The sequence below is a fragment of the Entelurus aequoreus genome, linkage group LG03 (assembly GCF_033978785.1).
Source record: "Entelurus aequoreus isolate RoL-2023_Sb linkage group LG03, RoL_Eaeq_v1.1, whole genome shotgun sequence".
Taxonomy (NCBI): Eukaryota; Metazoa; Chordata; class Actinopteri; order Syngnathiformes; family Syngnathidae; genus Entelurus; species Entelurus aequoreus.
The window spans coordinates 26,121,226-26,141,742 of NC_084733.1; the positions used below are offsets into that span (position 1 = coordinate 26,121,226).

General features: G+C 38.5%; 1 protein-coding gene across 1 annotated transcript in view; it reads left to right on the plus strand.

Annotated features, from left to right (window-relative positions):
• The first annotated feature begins 1,130 nt into the window (after nucleotides 1–1,130).
• The window catches only part of impg1b (interphotoreceptor matrix proteoglycan 1b), a 75,621-nt gene continuing 56,234 nt past the window's right edge, over nucleotides 1,131–20,517 (plus strand). Inside the window, 1 exon segment of the mRNA XM_062041571.1 lies at nucleotides 1,131–1,594. Within this exon segment, the coding sequence (XP_061897555.1) occupies nucleotides 1,525–1,594 (70 nt within the window). The 5' untranslated portion in view covers nucleotides 1,131–1,524.

Sequence of the window (20,517 nt, forward strand, 5' to 3'; positions counted from 1 at the left end):
GGGATACAATGAGAAACCTTGGAGGGGACTGCAGATGTGGGGACCCCCACCGGGCGACAGGTGCAATAGACGTCGAGTGGATCTAGTTAATAGTGTGAGTCCAGTCCATAGTGGGGCCAGCAGGGGATCATCTTGAGTGGAGACAAGTCAGCAGCGCAGAGACGTCCCCAAGTGATGCACAGATGAGTGGTCCACCCCGGGTCCCGACTTTGAACAGCTATCGCCTCATCTGTGGTCACCTAAAAACCTCTCCACACAGTTGAGGGGGGCAGAGCAGAAAAAGAGACGGCAGATCAACTGGTCTAAAATGGGGGTCTATTTAAAGGCTATCGTAAACAAATGAGTTTTAAGATGGGGCTTAAATGCTTCTACTGAGGTAGCCTCTCTAACTGTTACCGGGAGGGCATTGGTGTGACCCCAAGATGCAGAGACAAGATAAAGACACTCCTATTTAACATACAGGGAAAATACTGGCACAACATCAAAACAACCTACCACACAGACAATAAAAAATGGGTAACACTTTAGTATGGGGAACATATTTTAAGTAACAAAGACTTAATTTAGAGTTATTTGGACAATAGGGGAACATATAAGGGTTAGGGTTAGGGTTACTAATAAGCAATAATTCTGAGGTTATTGAGGGAAGATTTTTAGTTAATGGTTTACTGGTTGTATAGTAAGGCCATGCTGAATAAGGCATTAATAAGTACCTAATAATGACTAATTAAGAGCCAATATGTTACTAATTTGCATGTTAATAAGCAACTAATTAATGGTGAATATGTTCCCCATACTAAAGTGTTACCAAAAAATGTAACCAAAACATTTGTGGCCGTCAACAACCAGTTAACATTTCTATAATCTGTCTGAGGTTCCAGCGTGAAACACCAAATAAGGCCGTCCATGCCCCACTTAGGTGGTGCAAGGTTTCCAGAATAAAGCTCATTGTTTGACTGCAGGCTGCATGCATGAATAGAGGGCCTGCTTGCTCACTTTGCCCCACCGTTTGTCTGACCAGGCCCAAGCCGCGAGGCCAGGGTTGGGGAGCACCAATTCACCCATTTCAGGCTATTTGGCAAGTCCCCAAACGTGTGTCCGCCAAACAGACTTTTGTCCAGAAGGTGGTTAACAGGATGAGGCCGGGCAGCCACGTGGGCCCCCGAGAGGGATTACAGGGGAGTGAGAAGAAGGTAAAGCGATTAGACCCTAAACAGAATCTGCTGTTTTAACCTCATCACTGTAGGCACTCTGACAGCACACGGGAAGCCACCCGAGCCGAACATTCTCCCACCCCATCTCTCCTCTTCCTCTTTTTCCCACCCCTGGCTCCCTCTGCTCGCCCATCCATGAAGCCGTCCACTGGGATCCAACAAGGACGCCCTGGAACTTATCAGCAGCGATGAGGAAACTTGTCCTCACTGTGCCAGTGGATTCCACATAAAGTCATCCTGGATATATTTATTCATTGTTTACTTTACAAATGACCACCTAAACGGGGAGGACCTTGTTAACTGACCCACCATGCTTTTCAAGTTAGGACTATTCTTCTTCATGTTGTGTCTACTCGGCCTCCAAGCAAGTCAAGTCAAAGGTAAGACTGCGTTTGCTATTTTGTGGCTTGAATGCAGCAAACTTTCCAAATTGTTTCTGAGGTGCACCTGCGCAATCTAATAAAATCCAATAATTCATAAAAATAATAAAAGATCAGTTTAGTGACTTTTCACGCAGTCAGAAATAGCCTTTTATATGACAAGGAACCATCTCATTTAGTGACAGAAGTGGGATTGAATATGTCATCATTATCCTGTTTTTTTCCAGCACATATAAAGACAGTAGAGCCCTGTAATCAGTGAAAAATGGTTATGATAATAAGAAAAACATATTGAAAATATTGCAAGGAAAATAGGTGTATTATATAAGCGTATCATCATAATGACTTGATCCGATTTTAGATTTTTTTTCAAAGTAAAATCCAAAAACATTTATTGTAAGCAGTATCTAATCCATAAAGCATGAATTTAACAACTATTGTGGTTGGTAGTTATTTACCGGAATGATTGTTGTTATTAATAGTTAATACCAATGCTTATAATAATTACGAATAAAAAAACAATACATGCTTCCTGGGTGCTATTCTATACAAACATATAATAAATATATATATATATATATATATATATATATATATATATATATATATATATATATATATATATATATATATATATATATATATATATATATATATATATATATATATATATATATATATATATATATATATATATATATATATATATATATATATAATGTATTTCTATTAAAAAATAAACATTTAAAACATGTTAACATTTTTGGGACGGTATCAGATCCCCAAATAAGGAGAAAATTTAAGGATAGTATCGCCTTTGCATCCTTATTAGAACGTAGGAGAATTTTGCTGGAGTGGAAGTCACCATTCTGCCCCAAAGCCTCCTTATGGCTTAAAGACCTTACGATGTATTTAGATCTGGAGAAAATAAAGTTCAATCTTTGGGGGGCACCTGGGAAGTTTTATTCTGTTTGGGGCTGTGTGGTTGACTACATAGCTAAATGAAAGACGCTACAGGACACATGAAAAGTTCACCTTTCATAAACCAGCTTCCTTTTTTGTATTTATTTTTTTAATTTATATTTATTCCGGGTGTATATTTACTATCTGCCTATGTTGAGAAGAAAGTGATGTACTAATTATTTTCCATTTGTGACTGTACCTTTAACTTATGTAGGACCTGGGGGTGGGGGGGTTTATGTGTGTATGGGGTATGTGTTGGGTTGCTGTTCTTGGAAGTGGGTGGGAAAAAAAGGGGAAAATGTGATTACTGTTTTATTGTATATTGTAATACCTGTCAAATTTAATAAAAAACATTTATTAAAAAAAAACAAAAATATGTTATCGATGTGTATATTTTTATTATTTTTAAATTTTTTATTAATTAATTAATTATAATTTTTTTGTTTTTCCAAACATTTTTAACATCCTCAACCATTGTACAGTGTAAACATTTTGATGTTAATAGCAAAAGGTAATAATAATAAATAAATACATCGGTGAAAAATGGTTATGATAATAAGAAAAAATATTGAATACATTGCAATGGAAAAAGGTGTATTATATAAGCGTATCATCATATTGACTTATATTACGATTTTTGATTTTTTTTCAAAGTAAAAATTAACTTAATCCAAAAAATGTTTTGTTAGCAATTTATTATATTTAGAGTCATTTCAGTATGTGATCCAAAACGCATGAATTTAACAATTATTGTGGTTAGTAGTTATTTACCGGAATTATTGTTGTATTAATACTTAATACCAATGCTTATAATAATTACGAATAAAAAACAATACATGCTTCCTGGGTGCTATTCTATACAAACATACATATATAAACATTTTGTTTCTATAAAAAAAAAACATTTAAAACATGTTATTGATGTGTATATTTGTATTACTTTTAAACATTTTATTAATTAATTAATTATTATTTTTTGTTTTTTACAAACATTTTTAACATCCTCAACCATTGTACAGTGTAAACATGTTGATGTTAATAGCAAAAGGTAATAATAATAAATAAAAAAAAAACAGTGAAATATAGTTATGATAATAGGAAAAAATATTGAATACATTGCAAGGAAAAGAGGTGTATTTTATAAGCGTATCATCATAATGACTTGATCCGATTTTTAAATTTTTTTCAAAGTAAAAATTAACTTAATCCAAAAAATGTATTGTTAGCAATTTATTATATTTAGAATAATTTCAGTATCTAATCCAAAAAGCATGAATTTAACAATTATTGTGGTTGGCAGTTATTTACCGGAATTATTGTTGTTATTAATAGTTAATACCAATACTTATAATAATTATGAATAAAAAACAATACATGCTTCCTGGGTGCTACTATATACAAACATACATATATAACATTTTTATTTTGTATTGAAAAAACTTTTAAAACATGTTATTGATGTGTATATATATATTTTTTTTTTTTAAATTTTAATTAATTAATTAATTAATTATTATTTTTTGTTTTTACAACTTCCTCAACCATTGTACAGTGTAAAAATGTTTATGTTAATAGCAAAAGGTAATAATAATAACAATAATAAATAAATAAAATAATAATAATATAATTTTCGGGCATCCAACCAATTTACTTTTAATGTTATTACTTATGGAGTATATTGTGAAAACATTGAAAACAGGAAGTGAACAAAAGTTTTAGCAACTGCTATGTAAAGGAAAAGGGGTAGGATTAAATAAGCTCTGCTTCTTCCTACTCCTTTTCGAACATGTCAAATAGACCAACTGGAAATTGTGATGTATGCATGTTCGAAATGAACACAAACTCAAATACAGGGATATTATGAAACACTTGAAATATAAGAAAACTATCAAATTATTAATGAAAAAATCAACAACAATCCATTAAGCATCAGTTTTAAGGAGATGGGAGTCTAAAAAAAAGGTGTTTAAAATGTAACTAAGGCACATCAGAGACAGGAAAATATTAGAAACCCTGCAATGCAGTGGGGCGGTAAAGTTCGGTTGGTCGAGTGGCCATGCCAGCAACTTGAGGGTTCCAGGTTCGATCCCCGCTTCCGCCATCCTAGTCACTGCCGTTGTGTCTTTGGACAAGACACTTTACCCACCTGCTCCCAGTGCCACCCACACTGGCTTAAATGTAACCTAGATATTGGGTTTCACTATGTAAAAGCGCTTTGAGTCACTGGAGAAAAGCGCTATATAAATATAATTCACTTCACAATCACAACAATAATAAACATATTGTTAAACTAATACCTCTCAAAATGAACAGTGTTATCTTTGTGAAGGAATTTTACATATATAATTGTTGGATTACAATGTGCAGGCATACCTAATAAAGTAGCAATTGAGTGCCTATAATAACTTGTCATCTCAAAGGGCCAACAGTGCAGAATTTAAAGACAAAATTATCATTCGAGGCAAGCAAAAAAGTGCGTGTAGGTTGAAGTTCCATCCATCCATTTTCTACTGTTTGTCCCTCTTGGGGTCGTGGGGGTGCTGGAGCGTATCCCAGCTGCATTCGGGCGGAAGGCTGTGTACACCCTGGACAAGTCGCCACTTCATCACAGGGCCAACACAGATAGACGGACAACACACTAGGGCCAATTTAGTGTTGCCAATCAACCTATCCCCAGGTGCATGTCTTTGGAGGTGGGAAGAAGGGAGGAGGGAACCCACGCAGTCACGGGGAGAACATGCAAACTCCACACAGAAAGATCGAACCCGGGACCTTCTTATCGTGAGGCACACGCTCTAACCCCTGTAGCACCGTGCTGCCCATAGGTGGAAGTTGTTCGACCAAAACCATGGCTGTCGGGTGCGACGTCAGATAATAATAATGTGATAACATCCAGTGTCTTCATCGGCGTGATGTGAGCTCATTATGCCAAAGGAAACAAAAGCCATTCTGTTCCCCGCCGTCACAAGACGCTAATCTCTTCTGGCTCGTAACTCTGCCGTGAGGCCCCGTGCGCCTGCGTCGGCCATTAAGGTTGCGGTACTCCCTCCTCCCCTTCTGCTGGCGTCCCCGTGGCTGTGCACGTGCATGTGCATGTGCACGTCAGCCTTTCAAAAAAAACAAACTTGTTGTCTTGATGGCGACCACCTCCGAGCCTCGGAGCCAAAAAAGCCGCTTCACAATCCTCTCATTCTTTGCAAATTCTTGATTTTAGGCCAGAGTTGGGTTGTTGAGGTGAGTTGAGTTGAGTTTGAGTTTATTTGGAACATGCATGCATACAACATGATACATCACAATTTCCAGTTTCTCTTTTCAACATGTTCTAAAAGGAGTAGGAAGAAGCAGAGCTTATTTAATCCTACCCCTTTTCTTTTACATGACAGTTGCTAAAACTTTTGTTCACTTCCTGTTCTTAATTTATTCAGAATATACTCCATAAGTAGTAACAATAAAAATAAATAAATAATAATTGGTGAAGTAAGTTATATTTCATCTGGTGAGATGAGTAAGATCACCTTGAAAATGAATGGATGAATGAAATAAATTCAGAATGTTTAACATGGGTCTTCTTCTTTGTACTTTGTAAACACTTTAAGTTTGAAGAGTTTCTTGAAGGTGATCATATTAGTACATTGTTTGATTGCTTTGCTTAATCCTTTCCATAATTTAATTCCTCATACTGATATACTGAAGGTCTTAAAGGCCTACTGAAATGAATTTTTTTTATTTAAACGGGGATAGCAGATCCATTCTATGTGTCATACTTGATCATTTCGCGATATTGCCCTATTTTTGCTGAAAGGATTTAGTATAGAACAACGACGATAAAGTTCGCAACTTTTGGTCGCTGATAAAAAAAAGCCTTGCCTGTACCGGAAGTAGCGTGACGTCACAGGAGGAAGGATTCCTCACAATTCCCCGTTGTTTACAATGGAGCGAGAGTGATTCGGACCGAGAAAGCGACGATTACCCCATTAATTTGAGCGAGGATGAAAGATTTGTGGATGAGGAACGTTAGCGTGAAGGACTAGTGAGGCAGTGCAGGGTGTATCTTTTTTCGCTCTGACCGTAACTTAGGTACAAGGTCTCATTGGATTCCACACTCTCTTTCTATTGTGGATCACGGATTTGTATTTTAAACCACCTCGGATACTATATCCTCTTGAAAATGAGAGTCGAGAACACGAAATGGACATTCACAGTGACTTTTATCTCCACGACAATACATCGGCGACGCTCTTTAGCTACGGAGCTAATGTGATAGCATCAGGCTCAAATGCAGATAGAAACACAATAAAAAAAAAACCTGACTGGAAGGATATACAGAAGATCAACAATACTTTTAAACCATGAACATGTAAATACACGGTTAATAATTTCCAGCTTGGCGAAGCTTAACAATGATGTTGCTAATGAGCCATTGAAGCTAACTTAGCTACGGAGCGGCGGCGGGCGTTGTAGCTTTCGACGACACCCCGGCCGCCATTAGAGTCCGCAAGAAACATATATTTCCCCAAAGTTACGTACGTGACATGCACATAGCGACACGCACGTACGGGCAAGCGATCAAATGTTTGGAAGCCAAAGCTGTACTCACGGTAGCGCGTCTGCTATCCAGCTCAAACACAACACAACCTCCTGGTGTTGGTGTTGCTGTAGTCTGCCGCTAATACACCGATCGCACCTACAACTTTCTTATTTGCAGTCTCCATTGTCCATTAAACAAATTGCAACAGATTCACCAACACTGATGTCCAGAATACTGTGGAATTGTTCGATGAAAACAGAGCAGTTTGTATGGTGACACATTGGGTCCGAATACTTCCCTTGCCGTCGTGACGTCACGCGCATACGTCATCACACATAGACGTTTTCAAGCGGAAGTTTCCCGGGAAATTTAAAATTGCACTTTATAAGTTAACCCGGCCGTATTGGCATGTGTTGCAATGTTAAGATTTCATCATTGATATATAAACTATCAGACTGCGTGGTCGGTAGTAGTGGCTTTCAGTAGGCCTTTAAGTGTTGTACATACATACAAATGTTTTGAATTACATTTTTCTCTAAGACTATATTTCTCCTCTTTTTTTGAGAAGAATTGTTGTATATTCTTGGGTAGCAGGTTATAGTTTAGCTGTTTGCAAATGCACTATGTCGTGGAATTTCAGTATTTTTGATTCAATAAATAAAGGGTTTGTATGTTCTCTGCATCCAAGCACAACAAAATGATTAGTGCAGGCAAGTTTGGTCCATGCTTACAGTCTCAGGCAGTGCCACACAATCATATTTATCCTTCCTTTACAGACAGGAAGCACAACGTGTCAAGGCCGCCTCACAATACAACACAGTTAGCGGCAGTGATGAATGAAGACACGTTCTTGCCGCCACAAAAGGCGGCTGTTCCCCCCACATAATAAGTCAGAGGTGCGGCATTGACTCGCTCGCTGCGCCGCTTGATCACGTGGGAATCTGAAGGCCTCGCGTCGGCGTACTGGCAGTCGAGACTCGCCAAAGACGACACGATGCACAAAAAAAAAAGGGTCATATTGCAACGTATCACTATAGGCCACTTTTTGAAAACATAATTATTTTTCAATCAGGTCTCATTTTCACGGATTCATTCATCATGAACTCAGCTGCTCTGTGCAAAAGTCTTCCTCTGATTTGTTGCTTTAGCAACAAATGAATAGACTTCCTGCCGGTCTCTTTAGAATAGTGATGGGAACTCCATTTTTGTTCCCAACGGAGGGAAAGTGGTAGTGTTGTCCAGATACCAATACCTTGGCACCGGTACCAAAATTATTTCGATACTTTTCGGTACTTTTCTAAATAAAGTGGAGCACAAAAAATTGCATTATTGGCTTTATTTTAGCAAAACATCTCAGGGTACATTAAACATATGTTTCTTATTGCAAGTTTGTCCTTAAATAAAATAGTGAACATACAAGACAACTTGTCTTTTAGTAGTAAGAAAACAAACAAAGGCTCCTAATTGAGTCTGCTGACATATGCAGTAACATATTGTGCCATTTTCCATTCTATTATTTTGTCAACATTATTAAGGACAAGTGGTAGAAAATTAATTATTAATCTACTTGGTCATTTATTGTTAATATCTGCTTACTTTCTCTTTTAACCTCTTAAGGCCCAAGCTGTTTGTTTACATATTTTTTTTATTTCTCTTTGCTATTTGGGCTTATTGGACCCTAATTAGAATAAAAACTAAAAATCATCTTTTTATATGATGTACTTAGTCCATAAGTAACAAACGTGTACTTCATGTGTAGTGACATGCTAATTTTTTAGTTTTACACTTTTTTCCCCCAAATTCCATTGTATGTTTTACTCTTCTGACACCACCAGATAGCAGTATAAGTGTCCATATGTCGGCATAAGACCCCGATTCAGTAGTGTACACAATTTTGGAAATAAGAGCTAAAAGGTGCTGTACACGCATGTGGCCACTAAGGCCTTTAGAGGTTAACATGTTCTATCTAAACTTCTGTTAAAATGTAATAATCACTTATTCTTCTGTTGTTTGGATGCTTTACGTTAGTTTTGGATGATACCACAAATTTGGGTATCGATACGATACCAAATAGTAACAGGGTCATACATTGGTCATATTCAAAGTCCTCATGTGTCCAGGGACATATTACCTGAGTTTATAAACATAATATACATTTTAAAAAAGCAAAGGAAAATGTTGTGATGCCAAAAAATATTGACGTAATCATAGTAGTATCGACTAGATACGCTCCTGTACTTGATATCATTACAGTGGATGTCAGGTGTAGATCCACCAATGGCGTTTGTTTACATTTTGTCGCCGGTGAGCTACGGTGTGTAGTGAAGCATGTTTAGCTATTCCTCATCCTGCAGGGATGATACTTGTAAGAAACTTACTTTATTTGTCGCCATGGAGGCGAGGATTAGTGATTTAGAAGTAGCTAAAAACTGTCGACTGGGGCTGGACTTTAGCCGCTAGCTACCTAGCCATGTCTTAAAGCATCTCTTCCTGAGGGCGTTTCAGTGTTATAACTTCACCTTTATTGTTAGTTTTTAAGCCAAAATGAGTCGGTTCTCCCTTTTTCTGTCTACACACTGTGTCTGCTTGTAAGTACTCTGTGATTGTGCACTGCCGAACATGCTCGTCTGCTCGTAAACCAGCAATGACTCAACGTGACGACGACGGGGGACCGGGGGGGTGGAGGACCGGTACTTTTCAGAGGCGGTATAGTACCGAATATGATTTATTAATATCGCGGTACTATACTAATACCGGTATACCCTACCGCACAACCCTAGAGCGAGGCAATCGTTTGTTTTGTCGAACTCATAATGCAACTCGGAAATGAAGGGCAAAGGAGAGTTGATTGGAGGCAATGGCCCGGGGTCCAAAACTGTGAGTGGAATTCTGACTAAAAGTCTCCAACCTCTATTCATTCTAATAAATGGTTATGTTTTTATAGATCGCATACATCGCGACGAAAACGCCGTACGCAATATTTATACATGCGATAGATGTCAAAGATCAACAATAAGGTTGTTTTAATTAAATTAGGATTATGTAGCACGACTTACACCACCTCACAAATAGCACATAACTGTTGTGCATTCAAGACCCCTTGATTAAAGTTTGAAACGGAGGCGTCGCTTGATTTGAAAGATATGGGAGCATTAGATGTACTCGTAATAATATAATTATATTAATGATGTATTTGTCACGGTGTCGCATGGTTGCTGTTGGTGTGACCCCAGGATGCAGAGACAGCTGACGACGTGCAGGTATCAGCAGGCTTTAAGTCATGCAGTTAATGCAGGAATTTAGATGGATGATACATACACTGTGGCATACTATAAACCATCGGTCAAAAGCTCTAAGAAGCCCCCTAATTAGTCTTGACCGGTGGAAACAATCAGAACTCAAATTTGACATATTTATAATTATATTTAAGTCAATAGTTACATGGTTATTAAAACTCACATTCAATGGATGGCAGTGTATACATGGAAGAGGGAACTGATTAACATTCACATGATCTAGATATGCAAATCCCATTTTTAAATAGTCAAAAACCCAAATAAGGGTTTTGCATGTGTTCTAAATGGCTGGTTTCAATTAAATTAAGTCATTAATTAGTTTTTTACTGCTTGTAAACATGCTGGGTGCGTGTATATGGGGGGGTGATATTAGGTTTAGGGTGGGGTGGGGGGGCCCTTCAGGAGTTTAAAAATAATAAATGAGTAGTGTTGCAGTAGGAAGGCGATTCCTATGGCCACATTCATCATGGTTTACCTGACACATGAAACGTGACAAATTGGGGGTTAAATATCCTCTTTTGCCACTAGATGGCAGTAGAGTGTCAATTTAGACTTAGACTTAGACTTAGACAAACTTTATTGATCCACAAGGGAAATTGTTCCACACTGTAGCTGAGTTTTAAAGGATGGAAAGGATAATGCGGGTATTAGGTCGACTAAAAATGGACCATAGTAGCAATATAAAATATAACATTTATGTAATATTTACATATTATATATACAGTTGTGACAGACTCAAGCCGTCGTGTGGGTTCCAAGGACCATTAAGAAAGGACATTCTGTGAGAAGGTTTAGATTTCTTTATTATCCAAAAAGAAAATCTCTTACGGGTTGCTTCCCATGCCGTTCGTCTGCTCGCCTCTCCTCCGCTCCAGCTTTTCAGCCGCGCGAGTCGCCGTCGTTCGTGTGCTCTTAGTCTCTTTCGCTCAGCGTCAGCTTCCCTCTGGCTCCTTCTCTTCTCCCCACCTCTCTCCCTGACGTTCACATCTGTCGCCCTCTTTCCGGTGCGAGAGGATAATTACATTCTCTACAGCTGCGCGCTCCACGCACCTTATAGTGATTGCGGCGTCTCTACCCGCGTGCCTCGCCTCGCCTCGCTGCTCGCTCGCCGTCCCCGCCTCCTCGCCGCCATCTTGGAGCGGGCTCCGGTGTGCCCTGCCTCGCTGTTGGACTGCCGGCCACGCCTCCTCGCCGCCATCTTGGAGCGGGCTCCGGTGTGCCCTGCCTCGCTGTCGGTCTGCCGGACACGCCTCCCCACAACAGTATATAAGATATACTAATATATTATATGGGCTAATCATTTTGCAATGCAGTCTGCTGAAAATGATGGAAAACACCACTCTACACAGCAACTGACAATGTGGGCAAAGTTGCAGTTACCACAAAGCACATTTTAAGTTACTTACTGTGAGCTACAGTAGCTCACAGCAATAATACGCGAGTAGTGTTGCAGTAGCTCACAATAACTATCTTAAAATGCGCTTTGTGGCAATTCCAACTTTGCCCACAGTGTCAGTTGCTGTGTAGAGTGGTGCTTTCCATAATTTTCAGCAGACTGCATTGCAAAATGATTAGCCCATATAATATATTGGTATGTATTATATACTGTATATATAATACGTACATATTACATAAATGTTATATTTTATATTGCTACTACAGTACATTTTTAGTCTACTTAATAACTGCATTATCCTTTCCATCCATACCCTTTCCATCCTTTGAAGCTGAACTACTGTGTGGAACAATTTTCCTTGTGGATCAATAAAGTTTGTCTAAGTCTAAGTCTAAGTTAACACTCTACTGCCATCTGGTGGAAAAATAGGATAGTTAACCCCCCCAATTTGTCACGTTTCATGTGTCAGGTAAACCAAGACATGTGTCAGGTAAACCAAGACGAACTACAGTAGCTCACAGTAACTATCTTAAAATGTGCTTTGTGGCAATTCCAACTTTGCCCACAGCTTCAGTTGCTGGGTAGAGTGCTTTCCATCATTTTCAGCAGACCACATTGCATAATGATTAGCCCAAATGCTCCCCCACCCCACTCTCCCATCCGAGAGCCACCCAGGAATGAGGCCTTTTGAATCCCATCTCTACTGTAAAGACCAAAATGGGACAACAAACAACATCTTGTTTAGGGTCACAAAAATCGGGTCGATTGAGATCAGATTCAGTAAAAAATGTGCAAGTTTTGAAGGATCCCCTTGATGACCCACACATCTCCACTTCATTACACTACTTACATATTTAACATTATTGATGGTCACACGGGTGTAAAAAGAAGTTAAGCAGTCTTACCTCCAATAGCAAATGACAAAGATCTCATTCAGGGTTGTTCAAAGTTGGGTATATGCTAAACACAATTACAACAATTACAGCTATAGTCAATGCTGAGTTCAATTTATTTAACTACAAACATGTGTTTTAACCTATCTAATAAATATAATTCATAAATATTTCATTTGATTTGTATTAGAGCCCTCAGTGACAAAAGTGAGGGGATTTATCAAGTTGCATCCTTTTTTAAAATTGTTTTATTCTTACATTATGCAAGTGTAAAAATAAGTTAACCACGGTCATTAGTAGAACGTACAATCCAGTACAATTTTTTAATTTAAATGTTCAATATTAAAGTGTAATATGGGTCATGCTGCCTCCTGCATCTCACTTTTTAACATTTAAATTGCCATATAAGTGTAAAAAGTAGATAACCACAATAGCATACAAAACAGAAAAACAGTGCGAACTGTAATGACCAAAATGTAAATCTGCTCCATTCAGCTGTTAAAAAAAAGTTTGTCTCGGTTTTACATTGTTAAATGTAAAAAACAGTCAGTATTAACTTTAATATAACATTGAAAGTAAATCATGGGGCAAACATTTAACTCACACGGATATTTTGGGATTATTTTGCAAAAGGGTAAAAAAAAAAGTGAACCACTATCAATAATAAGCAATACAATTTTTTGGGGGGTAGCTGGGATAGGCTCCAGCCCCTCCACGACCTTGAGAGGAACAAGCGGTAGAGATGGATGGATATTAAATTTATGTATAAGTATATATGTGAAATGATAACGATGTCGTAAAGGTGAGTCAAATTGTCCAGTTGCCATTCATACATTTTATATACTGCTTACCCTCATTCAAATTTCAGGTAAGCCGGAGCCTATCCCAGCTGACTTAGGTATACCATAGACTGATCGCCAGAAGCTGCACTGCCAATGGTGTAATGCAGGGGTCTTTAAGGTTTTCCAGGCCAAGGACCCCCAAATTCCATTTGTATTTTCTGTAAAAGTGTTTTAAAATTAAACTGCTCCTAAAGATACTTTGTTATTGCGCATTAATAATATATTGAAGTATTACAGTATAGTGCCTCTAATACCTATCTTAGATGCTAACATAAAAATATTAATATCATCATTTATGATGTCTTATTTTCAAGGTACAGTGAGCAGGGTGGCCACACCACTGCTATTTCTAAACTAAACTAGAATGCAGTCTGCAGTGATTCTCAAACCGCAGGTACGTCCATCTAGTACAGGCCTGGGCAATTATTTTGACTCTGGGGGCAAATTTAGAGAACAAAAATGTGTCGGGGGCCGGTATATGTATTTTTTAGGAAAACTAATACAAAACCTCACAATAAAGTCTGATTGAATGTTAAAAATGTTATGACAGACCGCCTTAAAAACGGAATGGAATTTTTATTTTTTCTATGAACGATAAAACCCTGAATATTGAGAACATATGAACGTCACACCCCCTCTCAATCGACATATTTTACAATCAAGCCACACCAACACTGCTTGGTGCCTCATCTGACCTGCTGTGACGTAGATTACCATAGTAACTAGTAGGGTTGTACGGTATACGGGTATTAGTATAGCACCGCGATACTAATGAATCATATTCGGTACCATACCGCCTCTGAAAAGTACCGGTCTGCCGCACCTAAGATTTTTTGTTAAAATAAAGCCAATAATGCAATTTTTTCTGGTCCCCTTTATTTAGAAAAGTCCCGAAAAGTATCGAAATAATATTGGTATCAGGACAACACTAGTCACTAAAATATCATGCAAAAGCACAGATTCCAACCATAGAAATACTTTGTATAGTTCAAGACTTACGGTCATTAGAAAACATCACTGCACATCATAATGGCAGCTATACTTTCCATCTTAAAGATGTAAAAAAAATATTTGGGAATGCCCGGCGTGCCTGATTGAAAAACTTAACGGGCCGCATGTGGCCCCCGGGCCTTAATTTGCCCAGGTCTGATCTAGTAGTATGCCGAAGAATCACTTGATTAAAGTACAGTGTTTTATTTTGTCTATATTCAAACACAGTGTTACTGTTCAAACTGTGTGTAATGTTAAGGTGGCCAAACATATTAAAAATACTTGTTAAATAAAACCTTTACCTTGGTTTTAAAGAATACTTAGGCCTACTACGCTACTATACTTTAATGTCGGTCATTAGGGTGATACTTGGAGAGCCAAGTTTTTTTTCTGAAGTGGTATTTGGTGAAACAATTTTTTTTTTATTATTTACTTCTTTTTTTTTTTTTTACTTTTTTTTTTAATTTATTTATTTTTTGGGGTGAAACAAGTTTGAGAACCACAGCATTGGTGTGTTGGCTGGATCAATATGAATGTGTATGTAATGTGTTACATTGTTTTTTGGTGTTGTTGATCTGAAACCCGGGATGCAGAGACAGCAGACAATGTACAGCAATGAAGCCCATTTTTTCGGGAAAATACAAGTAGTATGAACCATGTAGCGCAGCAGGGAAGTGCTCAAATACAAACACGCATAGTTAAAGTTAAAGTTAAAGTCCCAACGATAGTCACACACACATTAGGTATGGTGAAATGTTCCTCTGCATTCGACCCATTCCCATGTTCACCCCCTGGGAGGTGAGGGGAGAAGTGAGCAGCAGCGGTGGCCGCGCTCGGGACTCATTTTGGTGATTTAACCCCCAATTCTAACCCTTGATGCGGCGTGCCAAGCAGGGAGGTAATGGGTCCCATTTTTATAGTCTTTGGTATGACTCGGCCGGGGTTTGAACTCACGACGTTCCGGTCTAAAAATAAAACAAAGGATTTGTGGCACGAAAATGCTAAATGCACCTGCTTGGAAATCGCAAGCAGGGGACCAAGCTGAACTTAACACAACCCTAAACAACAGTAGAAAACAGGTGCACTAGTCATTTCTACAAACAAGATGAAAGAAACGGTGACAAACAGGAACAACACATAAGAGTCTCAAACAGGAAATAGTGGTGGAAACACAGGAAAAGTTCTAGAGTCCAAACCCGGATCATGACAGGGGAAAACAAAAAAGTATATACAAATAAAATCTCCTCCATGAAAAATGTCGACCCTTTGGTGGTCCCGGACCCCATGTTGAAGACTACTGGTGTAATGTATGACCTAAATGTACTTTTTGTACTCATTTTGCAATTCACTGCGATATAAACCATGCCCTATTTGCAAATGAAACGCAACTTTTGTCATTGCCATGGCAACAAATGCAGTGTTGGGTTAGTTACTGAAAACCAGTAACTAGTTACAATTACTAGTTACTTAATTTAAAAAGTAACTCAGTTACAAACTCAGTTACTTACACCAAAAAGTAATGCGTTACTGTGAAAAGTAACTATTTAGTTACTTATTTTTCCCCCCCTTTTTTTAAGGCTCCCATTAATGCCCTTTTAGCCTTCACTTCAGTACTGTTATTGCACTGGAGAATAATACCATCTGTTGATCAACTTGACATGCATTTGCATCACTGAACTCAGAAAGCAATGTGGTCTACATACAACACACAAAGACAAAGATATGTTTCAAAGGGCCAATTTATTTCAGGCCAGAAAAAATTGACAAAACTATTTTAAATAGCTGCAACATAATGGCACTTTAACTTTAACTCTAAGTAGATAGGATCTTTGATCCAAGACACAACTTACATTTAACTAAAATGTTATTTTCCTTGTGCTCGACAAAAGAAAAGTATTGAGAATGTCGCCATGTTAAAAAACTCGACTTCTGGCTTCGCCATGATGTCTTGTTAGTTGTTATGAGAGTAGCGTATGTGTGTGTGTGTGTGGCCCTTTAAGATATGACAGCATGAGAGGTGAGTGACGTCAGTGAGTGAGTGGGCGAAAGAGGTGAGGGAGCGGCGACAGTGAGTGCGTGCAGGTGCTCTAGCTTGGTGGATGGCTGCGTGCAATAAAGTCACAAAGTTGCAACAAACCGCCGGGCTCGTCATTCACCCTCAGCTGTAAAGACCCTCTTCCGGGTAAAGTGAAGGTTGTTAGATCCGAAGTACGGCTCTGGAGGAACGTCTCCCCTGTGGGGAGGCGTGCTTTCTGTGGGTGGGGGAAAGCACGCCTCTTCTTTTCCACCGGAGCGCTCCAATAAAACACACTCAGATCTTCAGTTTCTAGCCGATACTACATACAAATAACGTAAAATAACGCAGTAACGCATCATGCAGTAACGGTAACTGAGTTACTGTATATAAAAAAAATAACGCGTTAGATTACTAGTTACCGCCGAAACTAACGGCGTTACAGTAACGCGTTACTACGCGTTAGTCCCAACACTGAACACATGTAACCACCGTGTTATTTCACTGTTTGTGAAACTGACTGATTTACACGTAAAGACCAAAGCATGAAAAGTGCTGCTGACCCAAAGTGTTGTTCAAACACAGGTGGCACCGCTTGCTGTCTGCACATGAGCGTGCATGACTTCAACCATCTCCCTAAAGAAGATCACGTTGCAAAATTGATCTCTCGCTTTGTGTGACAAAAAAAACGTTGTTTTTTAAAAATCCTGCAACGTCTTGTTTGTTGTTAATCCAAAAGGGAGCATGTTTGTTATTCGGGTCTGATGGCTTTTTTTTTTTAGGAGAGGAAGGGGGTGGCTCATAAATCCTGGCTTATTGTCTTAAGAAGCCTTCTGAGAAATGCCACCTGGCATCACAATGCGAGCTTTTCTTCCCGTCACACAACTCTGGCGCGACGCTGTTTGTTGACTGGCGCAACGTGGAATTGGCCCGGGCTCATACTCACACACGTGGCCAACTTGTCGTACCTCAGGCGCGGCCGGGTAGAAGTTATTACGTCCGGGTTTTGAAGATCTTTGTAATCTTGGTTGGGTCCAAACATTTTTGTTATGAGGTAATCCTGCACAAGCTCAGCCATATGCTTCCCAGCGACCTTTGACTCAGGAGTCATTTTTGCTAAGGGTGCATGTGAATCTCTGGGCACCCAACGATTCAATCCAATTCTAATTCCGATACCTGGGAAGCCGATTCGATTCAGAATCGATTCTCGCTTCAACACGATTCTCCGTTCAAGCCAATTCTCGCAATTGGTATAATAATTATAATGAAACTTTTTCAAACCAGGTTACACATTAGAAAAGCTCATTGTGGTTGCTTGAAGATGGCCTTAAAACATCCATCCATCCATTTTCTACCGCTTATTCTCTTCGGGGTCGCGGGGGGCGCTGGAGCCTATCTCAGCTACAATCGGGCGGAAGGCAGGATACACCCTGGACAAGTCGCCACCTTATCGCAGGGCTAACACAGATAGACAGACCACAGTCACACACTATATTTTTAAAAAAGATTATGAATCCTTTTAGTATCAAGATAAGAATCGCAATTCGGATGTGAATCAAAATTTTGGGTAATTTTTTTACACCCAAAATCTCATAGAACTTTATTGTTGTTGTTCATTATATTTAGCTATAGTCTGTGCTCAGGTTGTACGGTATACCGGTATTAGTATAGTACCGCGATACTAATGAATCATATTCGATACTATACCGCCTCTGAAAAGTACCGGTCCTCCACCCCCCCGCCCCTCCGTCGTCATCATGTCGTGTCATTGCTGGTTTACGAGCAGACGAGCATGTTCGGCAGCGCACAATCACGGAGTACTTACAAGCAGACACAGTGTGTAGACAGAAAAGGGAGAACGGACGCATTTTGGCTTAAAAACTAACAATAAGGTGAAGTTATAACACTGAAACGCCCTCAGGAAGAGGTGCTTTAAGACATGGCTAGCTAGCTAGGGGCTAAAGTCCAGCCGCAGTCGGCAGTGTTTTAGCTACTTCTAAATCACTAATCCTGGTCTCCATGGCGACAAATAAAGTACGTTTCTTACAAGTATCATCCCTGCAGGACGAGGAATAGCTAAACATGCTTCACTACACACCGTAGCTCACCGGCGTCAAAATGTAAACAAACGCCATTGGTGGATCTACACCTAACATCCACTGTAATGATACCAAGTGCAATAGCGTATCTAGTCAATACTACTATGATTACGTTGATATTTTTTGGCATCACAACATCTTCCTTAGTTTAAAAAAAATGTATATTATGTTTATAAACTCAGGAAATATGTCCCTGGACACATGCGGACTTTGAATATGACCAATGTATGATCCTGTAACTACTTGGTATCGGATTCATACCCAGATTTGTGGTGTCATCCAAAACTAATGTAAAGCATCCAAATAACAGAAGAATAAGTGATTATTACATTTTAACAGAAGTGTAGATCGAACATGTTAAATGAGAAAGTAAGCAGATATTATCAGTAAATGAACAAGTAGATTACTAATAAATTTTCTACCACTTGTCCTTAATCAATTTGACAAAATAATAGAATGGAAAATGACACAATATGTTACTGCATATGTCAGAAGTCTAAATTAGGAGCCTTTTTTTGTTTACTTACAAATAACAAGTTTTCTTGTATGTTCACTAATTTATTTAAGGACAAACTTGCAATAAGAAACATATGTTTAATGTACCCTAAGATTTTTAGTTAAAATAAAGCCAATAATGCAATTTTTTGTAGTCCCCTTTAATTAGAAAAGTATCGATAATTATCGAAATAATTTTTGTACCGGTACCAAAATATTGGTATGGGGACAACACTAGTCTGTTCTCTATACAAAAATACAGTATTTGACGCACACACGTTTGTATAACCACACTAAATTCAATTATGCCACTTTGGGAGGAGGATTTAGGAGCGACTCTATCTGAGAAGACCTGGACAGAGATTTTAAGTAGAGTTCATACATCTTCTATTTATGCCAGTCAATGCAAGCTAATACATATATATATATATTTTTATTTTTTATTTTTGACAACAATAATACTGAAACAGCCCGCATCAGAGAAGCACTGATGGAGTATTTCACTCATAAATATCAATTTATGTTTGAATATTTTGGTTGTGTGCAGGTGTTAATGCATGTGTTAGTGCTTATTTGTACTCATTTTACATTTCAACGAGGACAACAAAGAATTTAAGGCACCCTGCACACAAGTCAGCACACAATATTAAGCAGAATGTGTGGACAAATTAACAGAATATCTGAATGATGTGATCGGTATCAACAGTCTCCAGCTAATTTATTCCATATGTTTAGGCTCTGCCCATCCCTGAACAGCTATTGGATGGACACGTTTAACACTTTGTCTGTGGTCACTCGCGAAAAGGATGGAACCGAATCCTTTAAGTGAACTATTTGGGGGTAGCACCTGAGTCATCTAACCTTAGCAAATCCAAAAAGAATCTTGAAGCATTCACCACTGTGTTGGCGAGAAGACTCATTGTGTTGAATTGGAAGGCAACAGCGCCTCCTTGCCACACCCGCTGGATTTAAGATGTATTTTTTTTATTTTCTCAAACTGGAGCAGTTTAGGCTGACATTGAATGGTTGTCCTGCAAAGTTTCAAGAGCTGTGGAGTGCTTTTCTGAAATATGTAGGAGGGACTGATTTCCAAATTAACCCTGATTGAAACGCAATTGAAATGCGGGTGGTTAATGAGCCTTTTGTTGGTTGTTGTGTCTCTCTGGGGCCATTCAGGAATGCAGCTGTCTGCAATTTTATGTTGATTTCTATCTGTGTTTTTTTTTCTAATTTATTTATTTAATTAGTATTATTATTATAATGATTGTTTTTTGTTACTTTGTGGGGGTGGGGGAAAAAAGAAAAGCAATTGATGTGTTTGACTGTTCCTGTCAAGTATGTAGCTAAAAACCTTTTAAATAAATGTTTAAAAAGAAAAAAAAAACGACACATGCTTTGTCTTCCTTA